Source organism: Equus asinus, chromosome 23, assembly GCF_041296235.1.
Source record: "Equus asinus isolate D_3611 breed Donkey chromosome 23, EquAss-T2T_v2, whole genome shotgun sequence".
Taxonomy (NCBI): domain Eukaryota; kingdom Metazoa; phylum Chordata; class Mammalia; order Perissodactyla; family Equidae; genus Equus; species Equus asinus.
The window spans coordinates 27,995,588-28,018,730 of record NC_091812.1 but is presented as its reverse complement, the minus strand read 5'-3'; the positions used below and the strand labels follow the sequence as shown (position 1 = coordinate 28,018,730).

Here is a 23,143-nt window from a genome sequence, read left to right as displayed (position 1 = left end):
ACTTCCTTCCCCTTTCAGAGTTGAGCCAGCACTTGGAACCAGTCCACAGTGAGGCCTTCTGTAACCCAGAGCTAACGTAGAGTATCAACTCTTTGTTCTTGCTGGAGTACCCCTCCATCCTCCTTTCAACGCCTTTCCAAACATTTACAGTAAATTCCTTTCCGACCCCTGTTGATAGTAAATGTTTTTATTCTCTACGAAACGAATTTTCCAAATTCTACTCCTTCAATGTAAATTTAAAGGTGTGATAGCTTCTTTCTGGGCAGTTTCAAAATAGGTAATTAATGTTAATATTGGAAATGTCCTTCTCCATGTCATGAACCTGGCTCTGCTGCAAGTCTTGAGTATGGTTTTGCCTGTGCTCTGGGATGGTCCAAGATGTAGCAACTTTTGGCAGGTATGAGAAAGGCTCTTCTCCTCCCCTAGATGGGAATGCTGGGGTGGTGGATGTACCCAAAACAGCTGCGTTGGTGCCGCTAAGTATTGACTGTGATTATTGTAGAGAGCATATGAGAGCCACACGTACCTTTTTAGCTGCTTGGAATGAGGAAATGAGAAACCTAATCTCCATGCGCCTCCTCCTGACCAGTGTCAGCAGTCCCCAGGCCCTGAGAAAACACCTCAGACAGGGCTCAAAGCTTGGAGGACTGTGGGAGGGCTCAGAAGTAAATAATAACCTGAGTCTTGCTGAGGCTTCAATGAGTCAGATTAGGAAAACAAGATCTGAGAAAAAATGGGGGAGATGATTTCATCATAGGTAGACCGTTAAAAGTGGACAGTTATTTTGGAATTGTTGACTTGGTAAATGAGATAAGGTGGGGGGCGGGGAGGGCTTGGGTGTTTTATTTGCTCTAATCCACTATTGTTAAGCAGTATTCCCCTGCACCATGTTGTTAAGCATTTTGGGGAACACCCAAAGTCAGGACTGGTCAGTGGGGATCAGCTTTGCTTGAGGTGAGGCTGAATCCGTCTGGTCCTAGCCTTCCACTGATTGGCTCTACTAACTTTATTTTCTTAGTTTCCTCTTGTAGAAATTTAAAATTTCACTGCGTGAACCTCTTATGTATCCAGCTTTAAATAATATCCACAGCATGTTATTTGGCCCTAAGTTTTTATTATGTAAAGTTCCTAAATGTACAGAATATCTAAAGGTTAATAGGAATAAAATTCTTTGCTTAACAGCATATTTATTTCCGTCAGTAAACACACCTGGTTTTTATTTCCTCCTAGATATTCTGTACTCTTTCTCCATGAAAGACTGATTTTCTTCTTCCAGTTATACTTTAAAAATAAACAAAGTAGAAGAAATCTACGCTGTTGGAATACTGCTGTCGGGATTCACGGGTCACAGCATTTGCGCTTTGGCGATAAAGTGTAAGAAGGTGTATTATGTGTACAAGCCCACATGTCAACCCTTCCAAAGAGAAGGCAGCTCTGATGACAGGATTGATTCTACCAAGCTTTTGCTGAGTTGATGCTCTACCGAATTGATATTCTGGCTGATACGGTGAATAATCAACTCCATTTGGGCTTTTTTTTCTTTCTATTCACACAATAAACATAAAAGTAGCTTTTTACTTGGAACCCAAGGCTGGGAGAGTTCTCTGTTTGCAGCATTGATTTACTGTGAAAAGTTGATTCTTAAATACTATTTACTAATCTTTGGCCATATTACTCCAAATGTCCTTTTAGGACACTGAGCTAAAGTCACCTTTAGGTTCCCTGAATTCAGTATATCATGCTGCCCATTCGTGTACTAGAATATGAATAATATCTTGAAAAGCCCCTAAATGTGGTTATTAGCGGCATTTAAAAGTTGGTCATTTTACCAGAAATGCTTGCAACTTCATCGCCAGCAGCTGATCCCATAATCAGTATTGGGCTCTCTGGCCCTTTAAAATTGAAGTCGACTGCATTTGGTGTACTTGGGAAGCATATAAAATGGGTTTTCATTTGTGTGTGGTGGAATTAATATCGCTAATAACTGCATCTAATATTTTCAGTGTATTATTAAAAAGTCCACAGAATATAAAAAATTGCTTAATATGCACGGCCTAGCTTCCCGTTGTGTACACAGCAAACTAGAATACAGAAAACCTGATGTGGGCTGGAAAAGATGGAGGATGTTGAGATAGGGAAGAAGAGGAGGGAGTGAAGGCATGTCACATGAGAAAAGGCGGGAAGACAAAAATGGGGAGAAATAGGTTACCATTCACAAAAGCCTTCTTTGTCTCACTTTTAGTACTTTAAAAAAAAAAACTGCATTTGTATTTTCAATCCTTTTCTGTCATCAACCACTCTTTGATAGGCTAAGTAGCATAGAATGAGAACGGTAAATACACTCCAGGAAAGTATATTTTTGTAAGTCAGTCTGTGGATGTTTAGACAGTCCTTCCTCTAAATCTGATTTCATGCTACATGGGCAGTTCACGGGGCAGGCACCCTAATACAGGGATGGAAGGATTGAGAACACTGGGAGGGGCAGGCACTGGGGCGCCATGGGAAGGCCAAACATTGGTAGGTGTTGGTGGAGACACTCTTGTGTTTGTTGGCTACCTGTTGAAATCGTGTTTGGGAAGCTGTTGCTTTCCATTGTTAAGCATTTTCAGTCCTAGAATTTTTGCTTGGAAAGGGGTGGAATTACTGAGCTGTTGGCTGCACTCAAATCACCAAACAAACCATAATCAAAGACAGTTTGGTTTAAAAATACTTAAAGTAGTCCCTCTGTTTACCTTAGTAATTCTGAGAGGACGAAATTAAATATTCTGAAAGTAGGATTTGAATCCAGTGAAACCTGTACACAGTTGTCCCTCGGTATCCAGAGGGGGTTGGTTCCAGGAACCCCTGGGGACACCAAATCCTCAGGTGCTCAAGTCCCCTACATATAAGATGACATAGTACAATGAATGCAGTTGGCCCTCAGTGTCCGCCGGTTTCGCATCTACAGATACGGAGGGCCGGCTGTACTTTATTTTTTTTTTGGTGAGGAAGGTTCACCCTGAGCTAACATCCATTGGCGATCTTCCTCTTTTTTTGCTTGAGGAAAATTAGCCCTGAGCTAACATCTATGCCAATATTCCTCTATTTTGTATGTGGGATCCCTCAGTAGCATGGCTGATGAGTGGAGTAGGTCCGTGCCCAGGATCTGAACCTGCGAACCCAGGCCACTAAAACGTGGCTTGCAGAACTTTAACCACTTGGCCCCGGGGCCAGCGCCCAGTTCTCTTTATTTTGGACTTTCCAACTTTTGGAGTAGGTTGTAAAAATAAGAGTTATGCATGCTTACTTTCTGGATGAGGGTACTGTGGCCCAACAAAGTTAACATTTTGTCGTAAGATTGTTCTTGACAAAAGTAACACTAATCCTCCAGAATCCTAACCTTCAGAGATCACGTCTCCTTCTTTGACTTGTTTAAAAGCATCTCATGTCTGTCCCATTCGATTCCCTTGGGTTTTGGTGAGGAGTGGCCCACTTTACTCTCTGGGTCTGATTCTGTCTCATGTAATTAATTTCCCTACCCCCATGCCCATCTTGCCCAAATGAACTGATGGAAGAAATAAGAATAGGGGCCAGCCTGGTGGTGTAGTTGGTTAAGTCGATGTGCTCAGCTTTAGTGGCCTGGGGTTTTGGGTTCAGATCCTGGGCACACACCTACACACCACTCATCAAGCCATGCTGGGGCAGCATCCCACATGCAAAATAGAGGAAGACTGGCATAGATGTTAGCTCAGGGCTAATTTTCCTCAAGCGAAAAAAGAGGAAGATCGCCAATGGATGTTAGCTCACCAAAAAACGAAAAAAGGAAAGAAGTTTAGGCTTTAGCCTTTCCCAAAGATGGTTTATGACATCTGTAGCATGACTACATTCTCTTGGTGCCTTCCCAGAGAAGACTTTCTCCCACCAAGTTACAGCAGTGTCATCTCCAAGGCATTGGGCACAGCATGACCAACTGCTCCTGATGTGTTTTCTGCCATGGATGATATTTCTTTTCAGATTACTTCTCAGGTTACGTTCCAGAAGCCTTCGTTTTCATGTGAATCATCTGTCCTATTGGTGATAATGATTCAAAGAGTTAAGTATTGCTTTAAAAAGCAATATATATTTTAGAATTCTGGAACAAACATTTTGTGTGAGCGCTACAGAGACCTTTCCAAAGTTTGTTGTTTTGCCTTACATTTCTAGACAGACCTGTTCCTTTCAATGAACCCTGCTCCGTTAAAGAACAAGATTTATTTTGGAAATGCCAGTCAGAATGTCCTTGAGCTCTAAAAAGATGAACAGTTCTCTCTTCATATCTTGGCTACCGAATAGTTCGAGGTGTCCTGGTCTTTCTCCAACCTCTTCCAGCCTGAAGCCACTTTGTCTGTGAACTGTGTATGGAAGAGCTTCCATAGAAGGCTGTGCTCTCTTCTCGCTGAGAGGAGGAATATTAAAAAAAGATGGGGAGAGGCGCAGTGAGGGGCTTTGGTAAACTGGGTATTCAGGCTGTGCTTACAAGACATCACAGATAAATGACAGCGCCGTGTCCTAAAGTTGTTTTATTGTGTCTCTTCATGTCAACATGTAGAGATATGTAGATTCTGATGAGACCTGTTGGGGTCCGCATGTCCTGTCGCCACCACATTCTTGTTATATGATAGCATGCATGTTACTTACTGTCACTCAGTTTCCTAATCTGTAAAAATGCATATCTAACTTGCTGGTATTGCTCTAATTAACTAATATATGTGAAAGCACCTAGCACAGTGTCCAGCCACTTTTTTTGTATTGTAAGAAGTCTCTGGTCACTTATTCATGCCCCCTTAAGAATACTTTCTAAGCAATATGGGAGAAGAACGTAATATTAAAATACCAAATAAAATCCAACTGCATTCGCTGAAAAATTATCACACTATTTTAAAGAAAGATACTTAGTTCCATCAAACTCTATAGCTCTCAAAACCTGGCTTGGGGTGTACGATTTAATTGGCAATCCAGCATAAAGTAGCTTTTTCTGACCTCCTGAACCACAAGAAAATCTAATTCCTTTCCAGCCTTTAAAAATAATGCTTATGGGGTATTATAAATTGATTTTTATAGGGCATACGTGAGAAGAAACACATGCACAATTAGATACACAACGAATGAGAATATTTAGAGTTTGGTCGAATGGGTCCTGTGTGGATTTCACAATATACTTCGCCTTAAGTTTACTAACTTTTAGCTTAGTACTCAATTAAATTGGAGGATTTTTTTCTTCTTTTCTCATCCAAAGCCATATTTAAATAACCATTTGCAATCACAATACTTTACCGAACTAGAAAATGGCGTCGCTTCCTACACTTTAGGAAAATGTGTCTCAAGATTCTTTTCTCTTTATAACGTTTGCTCACCTTCCCTTCTCCCCGCATCCCACATTAAGATTTAATTCTTAAATAACTCTGAATTTTGGAGAAATGTCCAGATTTTTTTTTTTACCACATGTTGTGTTTTTCTGAATATTTGCACACTAATGAAAATCTCTGTGCCTCTGTAGTAAATAAACCTTTGAACTGCTAATTGTTTCAGATTACCCCCATAGAGCTTCAGCAGCTGTCTTAATGACATTTTCAGCCCACAGTTTCAGTCTCTGTTTTCCTGGGACTTTAATCATAAACCATACACACGAGCATAAAGGTGGGATTGCCTCGTGGACAGAGTGTTGGCAGCATCTGTGTATTCTATAGCCACTGTGGGAGCGGGTCATCCTTGATCGCCCCCTCTCACCTCGTATCAGCTCGGGCTGCCATAACAGAGTACCACAGATGTGGGTGGCTTAAACAACTGAAGTGTATTTTCTCACAGTCTGGAGGCTAGAAGTCTGGAAGTCCACGATCCAGGTGCCTGCAGAGTCGGGTTCTGGTGAGGCCTCTCTCCTCAGGTTGCACACAGCAGCCTTCTCGTGTTTTCACATGGCCTTTCCTTTGTGCACACACTCCTAGTGTCTCTTCCTCTTCTTATAAAGACACCAGTGCTCTCAGATTAGGGCCCCACCCACACTTATAACCTCATTTAACCTTAATTATCTCCTCAAAGGCCCTACCTTCAAATACAGTCACATTGGATGTTACAGCATCAACATCTGAATTTGGGGGGGACACAATTCAGTCCATAACACACCTTAAGGGCGATGCCAGTGTCTCCCATTCAACCCTCCAGATCCCCTCTCCCCTTCTCTCCACAAGCTTGGTGCTCAGGGATACTGATCTCTATGGCTCCTGTGGTCCTCTGGCTCCTGGCAGAGTTCAGCCAGTGGGATACACTGGCAAGAAAGGGAAGACAGGGAGGAGGAGACTGGGGTCTCACTCAGTACGTATTCCCCTGCCCCCGTCCCTGCCGGGCCAACATGGGTTGGTGTGTCCTCTGACCAATTCTCAACTCCTTTTAGCCCTTGTGTCTTCAGTTCCAGTGATTCTCCTCTCCTCAGCTCCCTTCAGGCCTGGGGGGATGAGAGTGGTTATTGACCCCATACTGTCCTTTGGAGTTTCCCTTCACCATGCCCGGTTATAAAACAATTCCCTCAAATTATCTATTTGATAGACGATGTCATCTCTGTCTAGAAGGGACATTTTCAGGGCAGCGGCAACCCACTGTCCTGCCAACCGACCATTCTTTCAACCCAGTGAATCTCCAAAGGACCTCCTAGCAATGTCATCATTCCTCTGCAGTGGTGTCATCTGTGGATGCTGCCAGAATAGAAAGATTTGTAGTCCTACTTCTGAGGCAGCCCTTGTCAGGTTGGGATTTCCAAGAGGAATTTTGCATCAGAACCTATGTCCTTCCCCATGAGGATGCTCAAGACGATGCATGCATCCTTCCTTTATCGTTCTAATCTTGCCACCGACTCTGGGGAGAACTTGGAGGCTGGTCTGCTCTTAGATCCTAATGCCAAGCTTCAATGCAGACTCTAGAGATTTGGCTAAAATAGCACAACAACCTCTAGCCCTCTTTTTGCCCAAAAGAAGACTTGCAAGGAAGGGTTAAGGGCTCAGGCTTCAGCTCCTTTTGGATTTCTAGTTCTGGCTCTGGCATTAGTGCGCATTTCTGAGCCCTAGTTTGCTCTTCCGTAAAATGATGATAATAGACTGGAGTTGTGTAGAATAATGTTTGGACAGTGTGTAGGAACTTTCTATAAATGTTAGCCTCTGTTGTTTTTAGTGCACAATGGACCTTATCTGGGTAAAACTCCTCTTGATCATAAAGTAAAAGCTCTTTCTTAGGAATTGGCTTTGTGTTTTCCCTCTTAACAGAGGAATAAATGTGTTTGTTTCTGTTTATAAAAATCATACATGGTGAAGAAGGATGGTATGAAAAAGAAAATAAAAGTCTTTCCAAGTCTTACCAAAGAGGATAAGTTCTGTTACATTGTCACTTTATGGTAGCTCCATGCGTATAACTTTACGCACATTAGTTTCTTCACACGCACACAATTACGTTTTTTTCTAGACTGAGACCACGCTGTGTCATTTTGTGTCCTATATTTATAACTACATCATGAACATAAAAGTACCTTCTGAATATTTTCTTATTACATATTCTTTAGGGGCCGGCCCCGTGGCCGAGTGGTTAAGTTTGCGCGCTCCGCTGCGGCAGCCCAGGGTTTCGCCAGTTCGGATCCTGGGCGCAGACATGGCACAGCTCGTCAAGCCATGCTGAGGTGGCATCCCACATACCACAACTAGAAGGACCTGCAGCTAAGATATACAACTATGTACCTGGGGGATTTTGGGAGATAAATCAGAAAAAAAAATTCTTTAAAAACTGAATTCATTTTTAAAGATCTTTTCATTGAATTTTATACATAGCCACAAAGTCATAATTTTACATAGATACGCAAATATAATTGTGCCATATGTGCTTTTTCATTGTTTTCTGGTTCTTAATCTACTGTCTGTTACAGTGCTGTTTAAACAAGGTGGGTTTTTGCATTGTCTCATTTGTTCTGTTCACCTGTTAGGTAAGGCTCTGATGTGACCAGGCTTTTTGCCCATAATACAGCCCCTCAGTGTGTAATAGAGAGGGCATATATTGATGGTGAATTAGAACCTTCTTCCTTCCTCTCTGGCTATGATGTACTGTTTCTGAGGTCTAGATATGAGTCAGTCACTAGAGTTTTTCAATCTGGCCATCCGTACCATAGTGAGGAGTAACTCCTTCCAGACATTGACAGAGTATTGGACAAAATCTCTAGTTTATAATGGCTTGGTGATTTTTGCCTCCTTCTCTATGTTTCATGAATATTTTGATGGGAAACTGAGGGATGATAAACCAGGTCCAGCTTGTCTAGTGGCAGTAGCTTCCATAAGTTTCTCCCTCTCTCTCTTCATGAGTTTTTCCCATTCCTGTGTGATTATATTGCATTTTTCCACATTGAAGGAAAAAAGGAAATCCATGCTCAGGTCAGTCAAATCATGTCATAAATATTCTGTTCCTTGAGGATTCAGGGTCAGGGAGAGTTTATCACGGATACTCCAGATTATTTGTTGTCTCTCTTCCCTAGGCTCTTTTTCCAGAAATTCCAAGACAACATTTCAAATACTTTTCCCTCCACCTGAGACCAGAAAGTTAGGCCATGAAAGGGAGGAAGAGGTTCAGCCACCACCAGCCTTGTGACTTTGGTACTTACTTCCTAATTATAAAATGATAGATTTGGCCTAAGTGTCCTCCAGTGTGCCTTCTAGTTTTAAAATGGTAAAATCTCAGGGACTCAGCTATAACTATTCCCAGAAATACTCTTCGCTTTGGCTTATTTCTCTAGTTTTCTCCCAAAGACCTCATCTTTAGAACCAAATAGTCACTATGCTTCAATATAGCTATGTTCTGCTTAGCTGCTGCTTGATTATTTTGTGACCTTAGGAAAATCTTTTAGGTTATGCCAAGTTTTGGCACAAAGAATGTGCCTCCATCTCCTAGCCGTATAAGGAAAACTTTATAGACCTGGCTGAAAAAGGTATCCATAGTCAAATATGTTTGGAAATTACTTCAGATTGTGCCCCCTCTTAGAGTTTTGCAATGAGAAGCCACTTATTAAAGACTCTTAGAAGTTCTGCAATAAGCAAACCTGTTTAATTTTAACTTAGAGTTTCCCAAACATATTTGATCTTGAAATCTTTTTATTTCTGGTAGCCCCCATTCACATCCCTCAGTGATAAGTGTCCACCCCATGCTTAGGGGAGGCACAGCTCTAAAAGGAAGGGTATGGTACCTGATTCTGCCCCCCGCTGATGATGTGATCTCAGGATGAATACTAACCTCTCTACACCTCGTGTTCCTCATCTGTCAGATGCAGGAACCCAATAGCTCCCACTTCATGGGGATGTAAAGATTTAAAGCAGTATTTTGACTACAGTGATTACAACTAACAATGTTACAGCTCTCGGGTCTGTCTGGGTTCAGACTTTGTTCTTCCACTGACTACGCTTACTAGCTGTATGACCTTAGGAACGTTACTTAACTTCTGTGCCTCAATTCTTCATCTGTACGATGGGGACAAGACAGTGTATGATTCTCACAGTATTGTTGGAAGAATTCAGTCCAATTCCTGTAACACATTTAGAATTGTGCTTGGTCCATGGTAGGTACCTAATAAATGCAGCCCTTATTATCGTCATCATTGGTGCTCTTGTTACTTCTATGACTACATCGCGTGAAGGGAGTTATTTTAGTTTCTTTTTTTAATTAGGATATAATTGACATATAACATTATATTTCAAGTGTACAACTTTAGTGATTGGATATTTGTATATGTTGTGAAATGATCACCACAGTGAGTCTGCTTAACAGCCATCACCCCACATAGTTACAAAATTTTTTTTTCTTGTGATGAGAACTTTTAAGACCTACTTTCTTAGCACCTTTCAAATATACAATACAGTGTTATTAACGATAGTCTGTGTGGTGTACATCACATCGGATTATTTCAGTTTCTAAAAGTAACTCCTCTTACCTCAAAAATCAGCTTAAACCCAGCATGTTAGTAAAATAGCCTCACACCCCTCCTGCAAATATTCAATCCAGCCTGTTGATTTTCATCTTCTGATCAGCTAGAGTCCGTGATGCTTGTCTTCCCTCATTTAACTTCTTCTGTTTGTGAACAGGGGCGGAGAGGCCTCGGCTCTGTTTTCGTCTGGGCGTCGGGAAATGGAGGAAGGAGCAAGGACCACTGCTCCTGTGACGGCTACACCAACAGCATCTACACCATCTCCATCAGCAGCACAGCCGAAAGCGGAAAGAAGCCGTGGTACCTGGAAGAGTGTTCGTCCACACTGGCCACAACCTACAGCAGTGGAGAGTCCTACGACAAGAAAATAGTACGTGACATTTGCATGTCTGTCATGGTTTCTTTATCTTTCACTTTGAAATACAAAGGGAGAACCACAAATTTACGTGCACAAGTAATATATGGAAACAGAAAGATTAGCTGATGACTCAACACAAGTGTTTGTAAATGTTACCATTCTGTTACCAATTCATTGGAAAAGCCTGTCTGGGTCATTGCATTCTAGCATCTAATGTGGTCTTAGACATGATTAAGCTTCAGTTTTGTCGAGGACAAATGAATGGTCCACGTTCACCTGGTGAGTTAGTGGCAGAGAAGAGACTAGAATCTGGGTCCGACTCTCAGTCCAGTTCTCTTGTCACTCTGTCCCCATCTGCCTTTGAACCTTAGCTTTAATGCTTTGGTCTCGAAGTTGCTCTGACTAGTGCAGTGTGAGCTGACCCTGTACAGAAGGTGCTCCTCTAATCCTGCAGAACAGAGTTTGCCTGAACGAGGAGCAGAGTCCTCCGTGGTCTCCTGCTCAGCAGCACGCCCTCCTGTCCATGCAGACGTCGCAATGGTCAAGAGTTCGTGCTGCAGGACCAGCCTGCGTGGGTTCACTTGCTGTTGACTGTTTACTAGCTGGGTAACTTTGGACGCGTTACTGAATTTCTCTGTCTCAACATCCTTACCTATAAAATGGGGACATTCAATATTACGTAGCTCGTGGGGTTATTACAGAGGTTACGAGGAAGTAAACAAAAAGTGCCCTGTGCACTGCCTGACCCCCTGGTGCTCGGGAGAGTCTGCCTTTGGGCTGCCCGGCCCTGGGCTGCTCATCCCACATGTCAGTTACCTTTGCATCTTCCTCTTTTCCTGATCATGGTTTTGTCAACTGTCTCGGGATTTGTCTTTCTGCAGGGGAGCAAAGCTGCTGTGCCTGACACTTTTTAGCATTTAGCCAAGAGCCTGCTTTCAGATCTTGTAGATTCATGCAGGTTTGTGTCACTGCTGATGCTCAGCTGACTTCTCCACAGCAGTGGAAACACAGGCGAAAGGACACTACCACCTTTGCGTAGTTCTTTATCCACATCTGTTTGATTCCTGATTATTATATGATTTTAATGTTTGATTTCTCAGCTATTTTTACTACCTTCTTTTAATTACATTCTGCAGATTGATTCAAATAAAAACTGCCTCCCATATGCATATCCCATCCGCCCCCATCTTTACCTAATTCTTCCACAATAACTGGGTTAAAGAACATGCACATGAGTCTGCCTTTAAGTACCTCCATCATCCATCAGTAAACCTAACTCCACCGCAGGAAGTGAAGTGGAAAAGGAGAAAATGCGGAGACGACAAGTTTTGAAGTTTCATGGCTTTCTTAATGGGAAGGTGATGCTCCATGATATTTTACCTTCATTATGGAAATATTATAATCTAGGAATGTCCTTTCTGCTTTCAAACATGAAGACCTTGTCTCTCCGAACTCATAGTCATGTCCAGTAGGAGTGAGTGGCTTCGGTCAGTTCTGCGTCATGAAAATCCTGATGAAAACTGTCTGGAATAAGAGTTCTCTTCTTGTGCCTCTCAAGTCTGAAGGTCGTCTTAAGGCAAACCCGCCGTTGCTTCAAATTAAATGTCCATGTGGTCGTCTTGATTCCTGTGGGGTGATTGCTGGTAGAGCGTTTCCCATAAATACCCTTCCTAAGAGAAGCTTCTAATCCAGTGAGCAAAATATCAGAGAAGAAGGAGCTGTTGCCTGGATCCCAGATGGGAGAGCAGAGTGGACAGAGGGACCTCACAGTCGCCACAGTGAGATTTACTCCCTAGACGTGACCTCCTGGGCCCTTCATGATTTGCTGTAATTGTGTGGTCGCTGCTCTGGCCCCCATGACAGGGTGGTCATCGAGGATTCTCCCAGGGACAGACGGATTGATCCATCCAGTCGTCGGAGATAGGGCTTGAGAGGGAAAGTGGACCCATGGCTTCACATTAACACCCTTTATTCAGGTCGTATATTTTACTTTGCCCCAGTTGCTGCTTCTGATTTCAAAATATTTACTGACTCACTTTACAGATTTAACTTTTACTTGTTTCTACCTTTTGTTTAATCTTTTCTCTCATTTTCATGGGAGCAATTTATTAATAATTTTTCTCTATCCAGTTCTTAGATTCTCTTATTTTCCCAGAATCTCCAGATTATCATCAATTGGAGAGGAAATTCGGTAACTGTTTCAAGTTATAGTCTCTAGCTTCAGGCAGCCTGCCCAGTGGCTGAGCCACCCTCACGGAGTCTTGGTTTCCTCATCTGTAAAATGGAGGTAAAACCACACCAACCTCACAGGTTTTCCTGAAGATAAGACGACACTGAGTGTGGGTCTTGGTCCACCAAGCCAGTCAGGAGGTGGCCAGTACCATTGCTCCGTAAGTCAATGTAGCTTCTGCATCCCGGGGGCTTAGGCTGGTCGTGTTTCCAGCAGCTGTTAACAGAGGTGGTTGTTGCATCTCCATTTTTTCCAATCTATAAAATACTGCAATCTGTTCCACCCCTCCCTGTAAAGAAAGGTGCTTTGATGGTGAACATGTTAACAGTTTGTACGTGAGTGGAGCTGGCAACAACATCAGCCTTTTGTGGTCCAGCTGACCCCTTTTCCTTCTAGATGTCAGAATGACAAATAATCCTGCCTTGTGCCTGGGACCTTTTCTTCACCAGGCTTTGAACCAGATGCCTGTGGTCCTCCGGAGATGCCCGCATCCTGTTAGTGGCATTCGTGATTGAGTGTTATAGGAATGGCAGTGTCTCCCTTGTACTGGGGGCTCTCTTCCCCAGGCCATTCATTTCCTTTTGTCATTTGCAGCTTCTGCAGAAGAGCACCGTTGCTAATCCTCATTCATAGAGCACCTTTGTGATTTGAACCAAGGCAGATGCTGAGGCTCCAGGAGAGAGGAGAGATCTCCTGTCTGCTTCTGGGAAAGCACTCTTGTGAAATAAACTTTACTTGTCCCCCACAGAATGCCTTTTCGTGGTATGCAAGCAGGAGAACCTTGCCCTGGGTTTCAAAACGTAGCCGGGTCTCCATCTCTTGGTTTCCTGCACCCGCGATGAGTACAGTTGTGGACCTTGGTATTCCATTCATGCTTTGATAGATTCGGATTGGGCGTGGCCTTACATCTTATTACAGCAAATGAAGCGTCCACAATATCAGATCACTACGACAAGAGGCTCCTCTGTAAGCTAAGTAGAAATCAGTTGAGATGCCTCGTTATTATAAAGTCATAGTATACATCTTATTCCATGTCCGATATGTAATACATTTATAGTTCCATTAACATGTCATAAATATAGCATTTTCTGTCTTGCTAATAAGTGCCCAGCACTGTGCTCAGCACCTCTAATGAGTTGTCCCGCAGTCTCCTCAGAACACTGTGCAGGGGGATCAGTGTTCTTCCCACTTTACAGATTAGAAAACAGAAGCTTGGAGGGTTAAGAGAAGCACAGCGAGTAGGTGGTGGAGCCTGGATTCCAACCCAAGTCAGGCTGGTCCCTGAGCCCCTCTTGTAACCAGTGTGCTGTCGGGCCGGATACTGTCCAGGCACACCTGGTACTGGGCTGTCAGGGAGAATGGTGCTTCTCTTGCCTGTTGTGGGTTATTTTCACAGTGATAGAAAAAAAGTGTTTAGAATATGTAGTTGTCCATTGTTTTTCACTTCTCGGCCCACTTATTTTGAATTTCATGCCACAGGACCTTCTCATAACTCCCTCTCAGTCAGTCCTCTTGCAGAAATCTAAAGCTCTTTGCCAATCTGAGTGGCTGGTTCCCACGGCCCAGCATTGGCACAGAGCTCCCAGGGTCGTGCCTTTTGTGCGACCTTAGACCAGGGCTCCCTCCTGTGAGCTGGGACTCTGCTAGAACACTCTTCCCCCAGAAACCACCTCATTTATGTCTCTTCTCAAATTTCAACTCAGAGAGGGTGTTCTTCCTCCCCTCCCCGAGAACAGCAGCATTCCATCCGCCGAGCTCTGCTCTTTATCCTGTTCAATGTTTTTTCCCTTTATTTTATTTTTTTACTCAGCTAACATTGGTTTATAAGAGTATATAAATTTCAGGTGTACCTCATTATATTTTGACATCTGTATACACTACATCGTATTCATCACCAAAAGTCTAGTCACCATCTATCACAAATGCACCCCTCTACCCATTTCACCCTCCCCCCACCGCCTTCCCCTCTGGTAAACACCAGTCTATTCTCTGTATCTATGTGTTTGTTTTTGTTGTTGTTGTTGTTTTATCTTCCACATGTGAGTGAAATCATACAGTATTTGGCTTTCTCCATCTGACTTCTTTTGCTTAGCATAATGCCCTCAGCATCTGTTCATGTTGTCACAAATGGCAAGATTTCATCTTTTTTTATGGCTGAGTAGTATTCCATTGTATATATATACCACATCTTTTTTATCCATTCATTCATCGATAGGCACTTTAAAAACAAGTTTCTGCATGGCAAAAGAAACTATCAATAAAATGAAAAGACAGCCTACCAATTGGGAGAAGATATTTGCAAATCATATATCTGATAAGGACTTAATATCCAAAATATGTAAAGGACCCATACAACTTGCAACAAAAAAATCAAACAACCCAATTAAAAAATGAGCAGAGGATCTGGGGCCAGCCCAGTGGTGCAGTGGTTAAGTTCGCACATTCCACTTCGGTGACCCAGGGTTCACCGGTTCAGATCCTGGGTATAGACATAGCACCGCTTGGCAAGCCATGCTGTGGTAGGTGTCCCACATATAAAGTAGAGGAAGATGGGCAGGGATGTTAGCTCAGGGCCAGTCTTCCTCAGCAAAAGGAGGAGGATTGGCTGCATATGTTAGCTCAGGGCTAATCTTCCTCAAAAAAAGAATTTTTTTTAAATGGGCAGAGGATCTGAACAGACATTTTCCCAAAGAAGATATACAGATGGCCAACAGGCACATGAAAAGATGTTCAACACCACTACTTATTAGGGAAATGAAAATCAATTTTTCTAGTGTGCTTAGAGCTACTTACCATGGTGTTATACATTTTCTCATTGACTGTCCATTTTTCATCCTAGAATGGAAACTACTTGAGGTTGAAGACTGTTTTGTTCCTTCCCAGAGCCTGAGCTTATTAACCATTTGGGCGTAAATGACTATCAGACACTGGGAAGGATGGAAGCTTCTCAGAGTTGTCTATATGGCCAAGGAAGACAGGGAGGTGCTGTTTTGTTAAGAGGACCTCCTTCTGCTGGGAGGTTGGTGAAAGATAAAGGGTATTTGACAATATCTGAGCATAGAAAATTGCCCTCAGGAATCCTGCTGCCTGATAAAACTGTACATATAACCTTTCTTAGTGTCGAGGAGCATTAAAGAGCCCGTCTATAACCCTTGACTCCCTTCTGAAATTTTTCCCCTGTTCTGTTGTGGAGATAAAGCTCCCTCTCTCCTCAGCCACTCCCATCATCCAGTTCTCTCTCTCTGCTGGGACTGGTTCAGCCTTTGCCCTTTTTTCCTCTAGTAATTTGTCTTAGTGATGGGAATGTGGGGGACATCGTGTTCCCCTGGGAGGGGTTTTGTTACCGAAGGCTTAGAGAATGTGCGGCCTGCTCAGTCCTCTCCTGATGTCGTTTTATTTATTTGTGTTCAAAACAGACCTGCTGCCTGGGGTGTCTCAGGGTTGGCCTGAACCACCAAGTCCGTCGGGGGAGGGGGGGCGGTTATTGCAGTGCTTTGGCTGTTCCTTTTTGCAGAAACATCCTGCTCCCTCCCGGCTCTCCCCCACTGCCCAGTTCCTTCTTCAAATGCAGTTGCCATTTGCACCGAGGTGACTCTCTTAGCATCTCTGTTTCTCCTTTGGATTGGGGAAATGTCATAATTTTTCATGAGTAGAAGACTAGCAAATCCAGATGTGTTTAGTTTGTTTGGAAGTTTACACATATTCTCTTGAGAATATTAAAAGGAGGGGAGGAAAGTTTGTTCCTGCAGAGTTCTGATGTTGATGTGGCCTGAAGGAGAAGCCCGATGCCCACTTGCTGACTTGGGCTGGATCTCAAGGCAGTTCTGCCGTCGGTGCTGGTGGTGGTGTTTGTCCTCACGGGTGACCACACGCTGTAACTCAGCTTTTTCTTTTGCTGCCATTTCAGGATTTAATGCTTGACCACTTACCAGCTCTTAGTGGCTGCTTGTCCTTGGGCAAGTTAGTCTCTGATCCTCCATTTCCTTAATAAATAGTGTATCTTCCTTGTACATGGATTTAAATGTAATTTGTACACACACGTGAGCATGCACACATACACACCTGTTGCACGTTGCTCACTCGCAGCAAGTTGCTCGTGGTGGTGGTTCTAGAAGCAGAGCAGCTGGTGGCAGCAATAGTAGCTGAGAGAGGAGCAGCTGTCCTTTAGCCCCTGGAGTGTAGATCCACACGTACACACAGAATTTCTGTAGGTCACCTAGAAGTTTACTTGAGTTTTGTTTGGAGAGTCAGTCAAGAAGTGACCTGGAAGTCCTTCCTAATAAGTGAGAGAGTTTAAAGGAGAGAACAAAGTGAGTATGAAGGAACCTGATGTTAGCAGTTCAACTGAGCAAATAAACACTGTGCCTCTGCTCTGTACCCAGCTCTGAGCTGAACTTCTGGAGATGCAGAAATGATAGGAGATGGGGCCCTTCTTTGGTGAGAGCAGCCTCACGTTTGTAAGCAAAACCTCACGTTTGCTCTCCACACTCACAGATCCTCGGAGCAGCGTGGGAGGGGAATTTTGCGTGGTCTCGTCAGTCATGATTGGATTTTACACCAGTCTTTGTGACTTCCTGAACACAGAAAACATTGATTGGTCCCTGGTTCCTTTTTATTTTGCGATGCTTAATAAATCCACTTCTTCTGTTTTATCCATTGACACAGTTAAGATGTAGTTTCTGCCCTTATCCCCCATAGCTGTGTCTGAAACAGCTTTTTTGGCACATTTCTAATTCAAATCAAAACCAACACGAAAAACAAACTCAACCTAACAGACAGTGGAATCATTTCATGTTTTAAAAATATCTGCTCAGTTGCTCTTTTAACAGATATGAGAGAATATGGCATCTTCAAAATAAAACAGCTTACAAGATCCCAGAGAGACAGAAACTCTTAACCGTGGGCTTGCTGTGAAGGCTTGTCCTTATGGCCAAAGTCGATCTGAGCCGAGATCCCTGGAGAATTCCATCAACAGCTAGAATAAAGGATCCAGTCCGCTCAAGTCATGGAATGTGAAACATGAGGAAATAAGAGCTTAGGACGGGAAAAAATGATGGGTCTTCTCCGGGGAAGCCTGACTGGACCTGAACAGTACCCATCCCTTCTCCTCAAAGGAAGATGGCATCCCTAACTTGATGGAGTCCAAAAACCCCATCTGCTCCTCATCCTGAGACAGGCTGAAAATCTAATTTGCTGATCAGGACAGCTTTGATCTGGCTCAGGGCCTGGTGTCATCTCCTGTTTCCTTCACTGATGGATAGAAATGATATTTTTTTGAGCAGTCTAAGAAGTCCTGTGAAGAAAAACTCTGTTTCTGATTTGCGTAGTGAATTGAGGGAATTTGGAGCATGAAAGATGTGCCATCGGGATTGAAACCAAATTCTGAGACGTTCTTTAAAATAGATTCTAAACTTAAAGTGCTTTATTCTGGAATCTCTGGACTCCCTACCCCATAATGTGGGCCGATTGTTGAATCCACCTTTTCCTTTAAATTGCAGTGTCAGATCTCATATGCATGTGTTGTGATTAATGGGGTTACTCCACGTGGTTCCAGTTTTCGGAACATCATTTTTCTTCAAGATTGCATGCTCCTTGGTGGTCTTTGCCTTTTCTTCCTAAAGATAGACGTAAGATTCTGTGATGCTGTGGCTTCTCTTAATAATGAAAACCCTACCTTAGATCTTTCCGGTAATTTACACCTAAATATCTCCACACCTACAGTAACTTCCCCTTGAAATGCCCCAGCTGGAGTTCCCACTTCAAGTAGGATGAGAAGGGGCGAGGATGTTTTTGCCTCTTTCTCTCCATCACCTTCCTGCTCACCCCCTTTCCTCCCCTACTCACTAGGACTCAAGTTCCATTCAGTTAAAGGGATTGAAAAAACAAACAAAGGCACAATGCTGCTTTGGAGTTGCACAAGCTTGCCTATATGCATAGCAGTAACGCTTCACTGGTGTTTATATATAAAAGTACTGAGTAGCTTCTTACTTAAGCAAATAATATATATGTATGTACCTGGGGACTGTGTATGGGTGGGGCATGTTCCTGTTACAAACCTGACATCATAAAATGTTTATTGTTCACGTTTGAGGTTGGCTGGAGATGTTATTTATGAGACCCAAAAATGCTACACACATTTGACGTGTTTATTCTGGATTTGTTTCTGTGCATTGAAAGTGTCTGGTGCAGCTGAAGAATAAACACAGTGAGCCAAGTGGGAAACATCATGAAAAATCTTGAATCCGGCACAAGTCATTGAAAAAAGTACAACTTGGCAAAGGCGCGTGAGCATGAGGGTGAGGTGGAATGAGAAGAATGCGGGCAAGGCCACCGCTCAGCAACAGCGCATCCGGAGGCCCGGAAACAGGCCGCTTCTGGGGTGTTTCTGCGTTGACTTAGGGACCAGGCCTTTGGGAAATAAGGCTGCAGATTCACTCGTAATTTCAAATGAGGTAGAAACACCTTTTTAATGATGTAGCAGTCTCACTTCTGGGTGTATATCCAAAGGAATTGAGAACAGGATTTGGAAAAGCTATTTGCACATCCATGCTCATTACAGCATTATTCACTATAGCAAGAGGTGGAAGCAACCCAAATGTCCAGTGATGGGTGGATGAATAAAGAAAATGTGGTAGATAGACACAATGGAATATTATGCAGCCTAAAAAGAAGGAAATCCTGCCCTATGCCAGAACATAAATGAGCCTTGAGGATGTTATTCTAAGTGAAATAAGCCAGTCACAAAAAAAAGACAGGTACCATATATTTCCATTTACATGAGGTACGTAGAGTAGTCAGGCTCATAGAGGCAGGAAGTAGAATAGTGGTTACCAGGGGCTGGGGGCGGGGGTGGGGAGTTGTTTGATGGGTAGAGTTTCAGTCATGAAAGATAAAAACGTTCTAGAGATTTATTGTACAGCAATGTGCATACAGTTAACAATACTGTACACTTAAAAGTTGTTAAAAGAGTAAATTTGTGTTACGTGGTTTTTTACCACAATAAAAAAAAGAAGAAGTACCTTTTAAAGTAGACAGTTGACAATCCAGAAAGTTTCCTAACGTAGAAGTGGTTCGGGCTGTGTTTACGCAGACACCTTGCGAGCACCCAGTGTGGAGGTGCGGAAGATGGCTAGGGCATCAAGTCTGTGAATCGAGACATAACCGCCCCTGCTTGCCAAACGCGCTCTCAGGGCTCCTGCAAACCATTCATATTCAGGAAAGGAGTGTGAGACTTGTCTCCTCTCTGCCACCACCGATCTGTGTGGTTCTGTATATTTTTGTTCCTTCTCCCACTGGCATATCAGTACCTCTCCGGTGTGGATAATCTGGTCACATTAGAGGTGTCAAAAAGAACAAAGAAAAGACGATGAGACCTGTTGGGCTTGTGTGGAACCGACTCAGCAGGACGTCAGTCTAGATCCCGACCAGATTAAGAGTCCCTCAGCAGGACGTCAGTCTAGATCCCGACCAGATTAAGAGTCCCTCAGCCAACCTCCTGAGACGCTGGGGAGACCTGCCGGGAGGATGCCTTCTGAGGAGCTGGGCAGCACTGCGAAGAGCACGTTTCTTTCCAAATCCACTAATCTTCAAGCTCCCCTTAAAGGCTGCGTCTTAGAACGAGGGGCCTTTCTTTTCAGCCGCCACCGTTATCCCTCCACACCTTTCTAATGACCTTTCGCCTCAGTTTTCTTATCTGTGAATGTGGGTAATGCATTTGTCTTGGTGACAAAGACAGCTTTCCAGCGTCTTCCAGTAACTGCAGCGAGAGCAGCAGCTCATCTTACGAGCCCTGTGCATTCCCAACGGGGTGATGAGCCCAAGGAGGCAAAAGTGGACGCTTGTCGGGGAGAGAGGATTGAAAAAATCTTAGGTTTTACGAGGTTTGCAAAATCTTACCCTATAGTGTTTGATTCCTCTTGTTAAAGAGAATCGGAATTTACTTGTTTTTCCTTAGTGAAACGATCATGAAACAGGGGCTGAGAACCCCTGCCCTCGCTGACGGGAACTGGATTCAAACCCAGAGGAAAAGTGATCTAGTTCTCACCTTTTGATTTAAAAAAAGGAGACGTGGCTAATCTGCGCCGATAACGTACAGGCGCGCACTTAGAGCTGAAATCTCCTATCAAGCGCGCGGGTTCCCACTCGTTTTTCGTACCAGTGTTAGATCTTTGAGGAGGTCTCCGTTCGTCCATGCAGCGTTCCTGTGAGTTCTAAAAACAAGTCTGTAAGCAAATGTCCCTGCCACGGCAGGTCATCCCTTTTGCTTAAAACTTGCAGCTCCCCCAAGGTGACAGTTGTGGGAGGGCGGGGGCCGGACTGTGTGCTTTTATTCCTCACGCTTCCGACGCCGGGCTCCGTGTCTGATTATTAACAATGGGGGGCTGATGAAAAAACTTTAGTTTTCACTAGAGCTGGGACTGGGGAGGCAAGTGAGGTGCCTCGGGTATAAAATCTAAGCAGACACGTCCACGACCCTTATGTTTCGAGCCAAAGATTCCCCCTAGTCCTGACCCTGGTTTAACAGAAGTGGAGACCCGTTTCCAAACCCTTCCCTTTTCACAGTTGGTTTACACAGGCGATTCACTGGAAATGATATGGTCACAGGGGGGCAGGAACAAGGAATTTAAAACAACTATTTCAACACCCCTCCATTCCACTTATATGAGTAAATTTCTTTCTACTTGCATGGGACCCACATTGGCCCCAGAGCCCTAAATTTTTTCCTTCTGTCTTCTAGATCACTACGGACCTGAGGCAGCGCTGCACGGACAACCACACTGGGACGTCGGCCTCAGCCCCCATGGCTGCGGGCATCATTGCACTGGCCCTGGAAGCCAAGTAAGCCTCTCTCTCCGTATGTCTCTCCACTGGCGACCACCCCTCATGCCGAGGACAGTGTACCCTCTCCCTGGTATATAACCCCTAGCACAACAACCCAGATGATAATCTTCCCAGTCCCACCTTTAAAACTTCAAAGATTAGGGCTTTAAAGAGAATTTTTCCTTATGTTAAGGAGAAAAGCAATTTTTTTTGTTTTTATATCCTTAAAAAAACCCAACTGTGTAATTACTTTATTATGGAGTCATAGTGCATGCCTGCCAATTGGCTCCAACACTCTTGCCTTGTTGAGGTTTTATTCTAGTCTAGGAATGTTCCTGTGAGTCTCAGAGCGGTTAGGTCTGCCCATTTCGGGGCCCTTTCCCTGCAGAACAGCAAGGCAACTCAGATTCCATGACAACAGCACCCGTCACAGACTCGCCCTGGGGGACAGAATGTGGCAAGATCATATGACAGAAGCCCAGGAACAAGGACAACCCACTTACCTTAAATCCTATTTAACATAGTAAATTCTGTGTCTGAAAGATCCCTTTGAAATCCCCCTTAGGTTATTTGCAATAGATCCCGTCTCTTCTTTCTCTCAGCACCAATAGACTTTGTTTTCTTAACAAGCATAAATTTGCCCTAAATACAGGTCTATACTCTCTTACCCTGAATTTCAAAATCCCAAATGCCCAGAAAACTGAAAGTTCTTTTGCAAATTTGACCCCAAAACTCATTTGATGGCAAAGCTTACCCTGAACTGATTTGAGGCTATTTGCAGTCTGTCTTTATTGTGAAAATTCATACATTTCACTGCAGAAATATTAATGTATCTGCCCATAAGGTGCTGGCTCAAATCGCACTAGAAGTTTGTGTAATATATGCTCTGGACACCATATCTGAAACAGTTTTGAATTCCAAACACATCTGGTCCAAGGTTCTAGAAAAGGGCCCGCGGTCCTGCGCTCTGAGGCCCTCCTACAAGAGGATTGTAACAGAAAGGAACTGGAGTGGTGATGTAAGTGTCTTTCCAAAAATAGCCTTGCAGCCCTGCCCTGGGGAGGAGTGGAAGGAGTCTTTCATCTAGTTGTGCCCTGATGTAGAGCGATAGCAGGTGACAGGAGAAGAATGCAAGCATCATATTGAGACCCAGGTATCTCTGTAGGACGATAGCGCCTCATCCTCAGGACACAAGTGTGTCCCACCGTCTACAGCTGCCCCTCTTTAAGGCAGAGAGCCTGCGATAAGTCAGGTGGGCCTTAATGTAACGTGGATCCAGTCAACTGGTCAGCCAGGTAAAGCCCTGGACTGAGGCAGGCAGGACACAGGCTCTGGATATGGGCTCTCTCTGTGTGTTCGGGCCACTATAACAAAATACCATAAACTGAGTAGCTGATAAACAACAAACGTCTATTTCTCACTGTTCTGGAGAATGGGAAGTCCAAGGTCAAGGTGCTGGCAGATTTGGGGTCTGGTGAAGGCCCATTTCCTAGAGAGCGCACGCAGTAGACAAAGCAAGGCAGCTCTCTGGGGTCTCTTATAAGGACACTGATCCCATTGATGGGGCTCCACCCTCGTGACCTAAGCACCTCCCACAGGCCCCACCTCCTAATACCATCACATCGGGCATTTGGTTTCAACGTAGGAGTTTTGTGGGGAAGGAAACGATCAGACCGTAGCAGGTGCCATATCTTTTGTGGCCTCCTGCCTAAGCATTGACGTTGAGCGATATCCAAGTTCCCATGAATGTTTGTGTTTCTTTCTTTTTGACGAGGTT

The 23,143-nt window shown here is 43.8% G+C and overlaps 1 protein-coding gene across 6 annotated transcripts in view; it reads left to right on the top strand.

The window, feature by feature from the left end:
• The window catches only part of PCSK5 (proprotein convertase subtilisin/kexin type 5), a 444,775-nt gene that overhangs the window by 169,182 nt on the left and 252,450 nt on the right, over positions 1-23,143 (top strand). For all 6 annotated transcript variants that reach the window (XR_011497225.1, XM_070495324.1, XM_044767585.2 and 3 more), the window contains exons 8-9: positions 10,116-10,328; positions 21,284-21,384. Coding sequence is in view for 5 of the 6 variants with exons in the window: in XM_070495324.1 (XP_070351425.1) it covers positions 10,116-10,328; positions 21,284-21,384 (314 nt within the window). In the remaining variant the exon portion in view is untranslated. The remainder of the gene's footprint in view (positions 1-10,115; positions 10,329-21,283; positions 21,385-23,143) is intronic.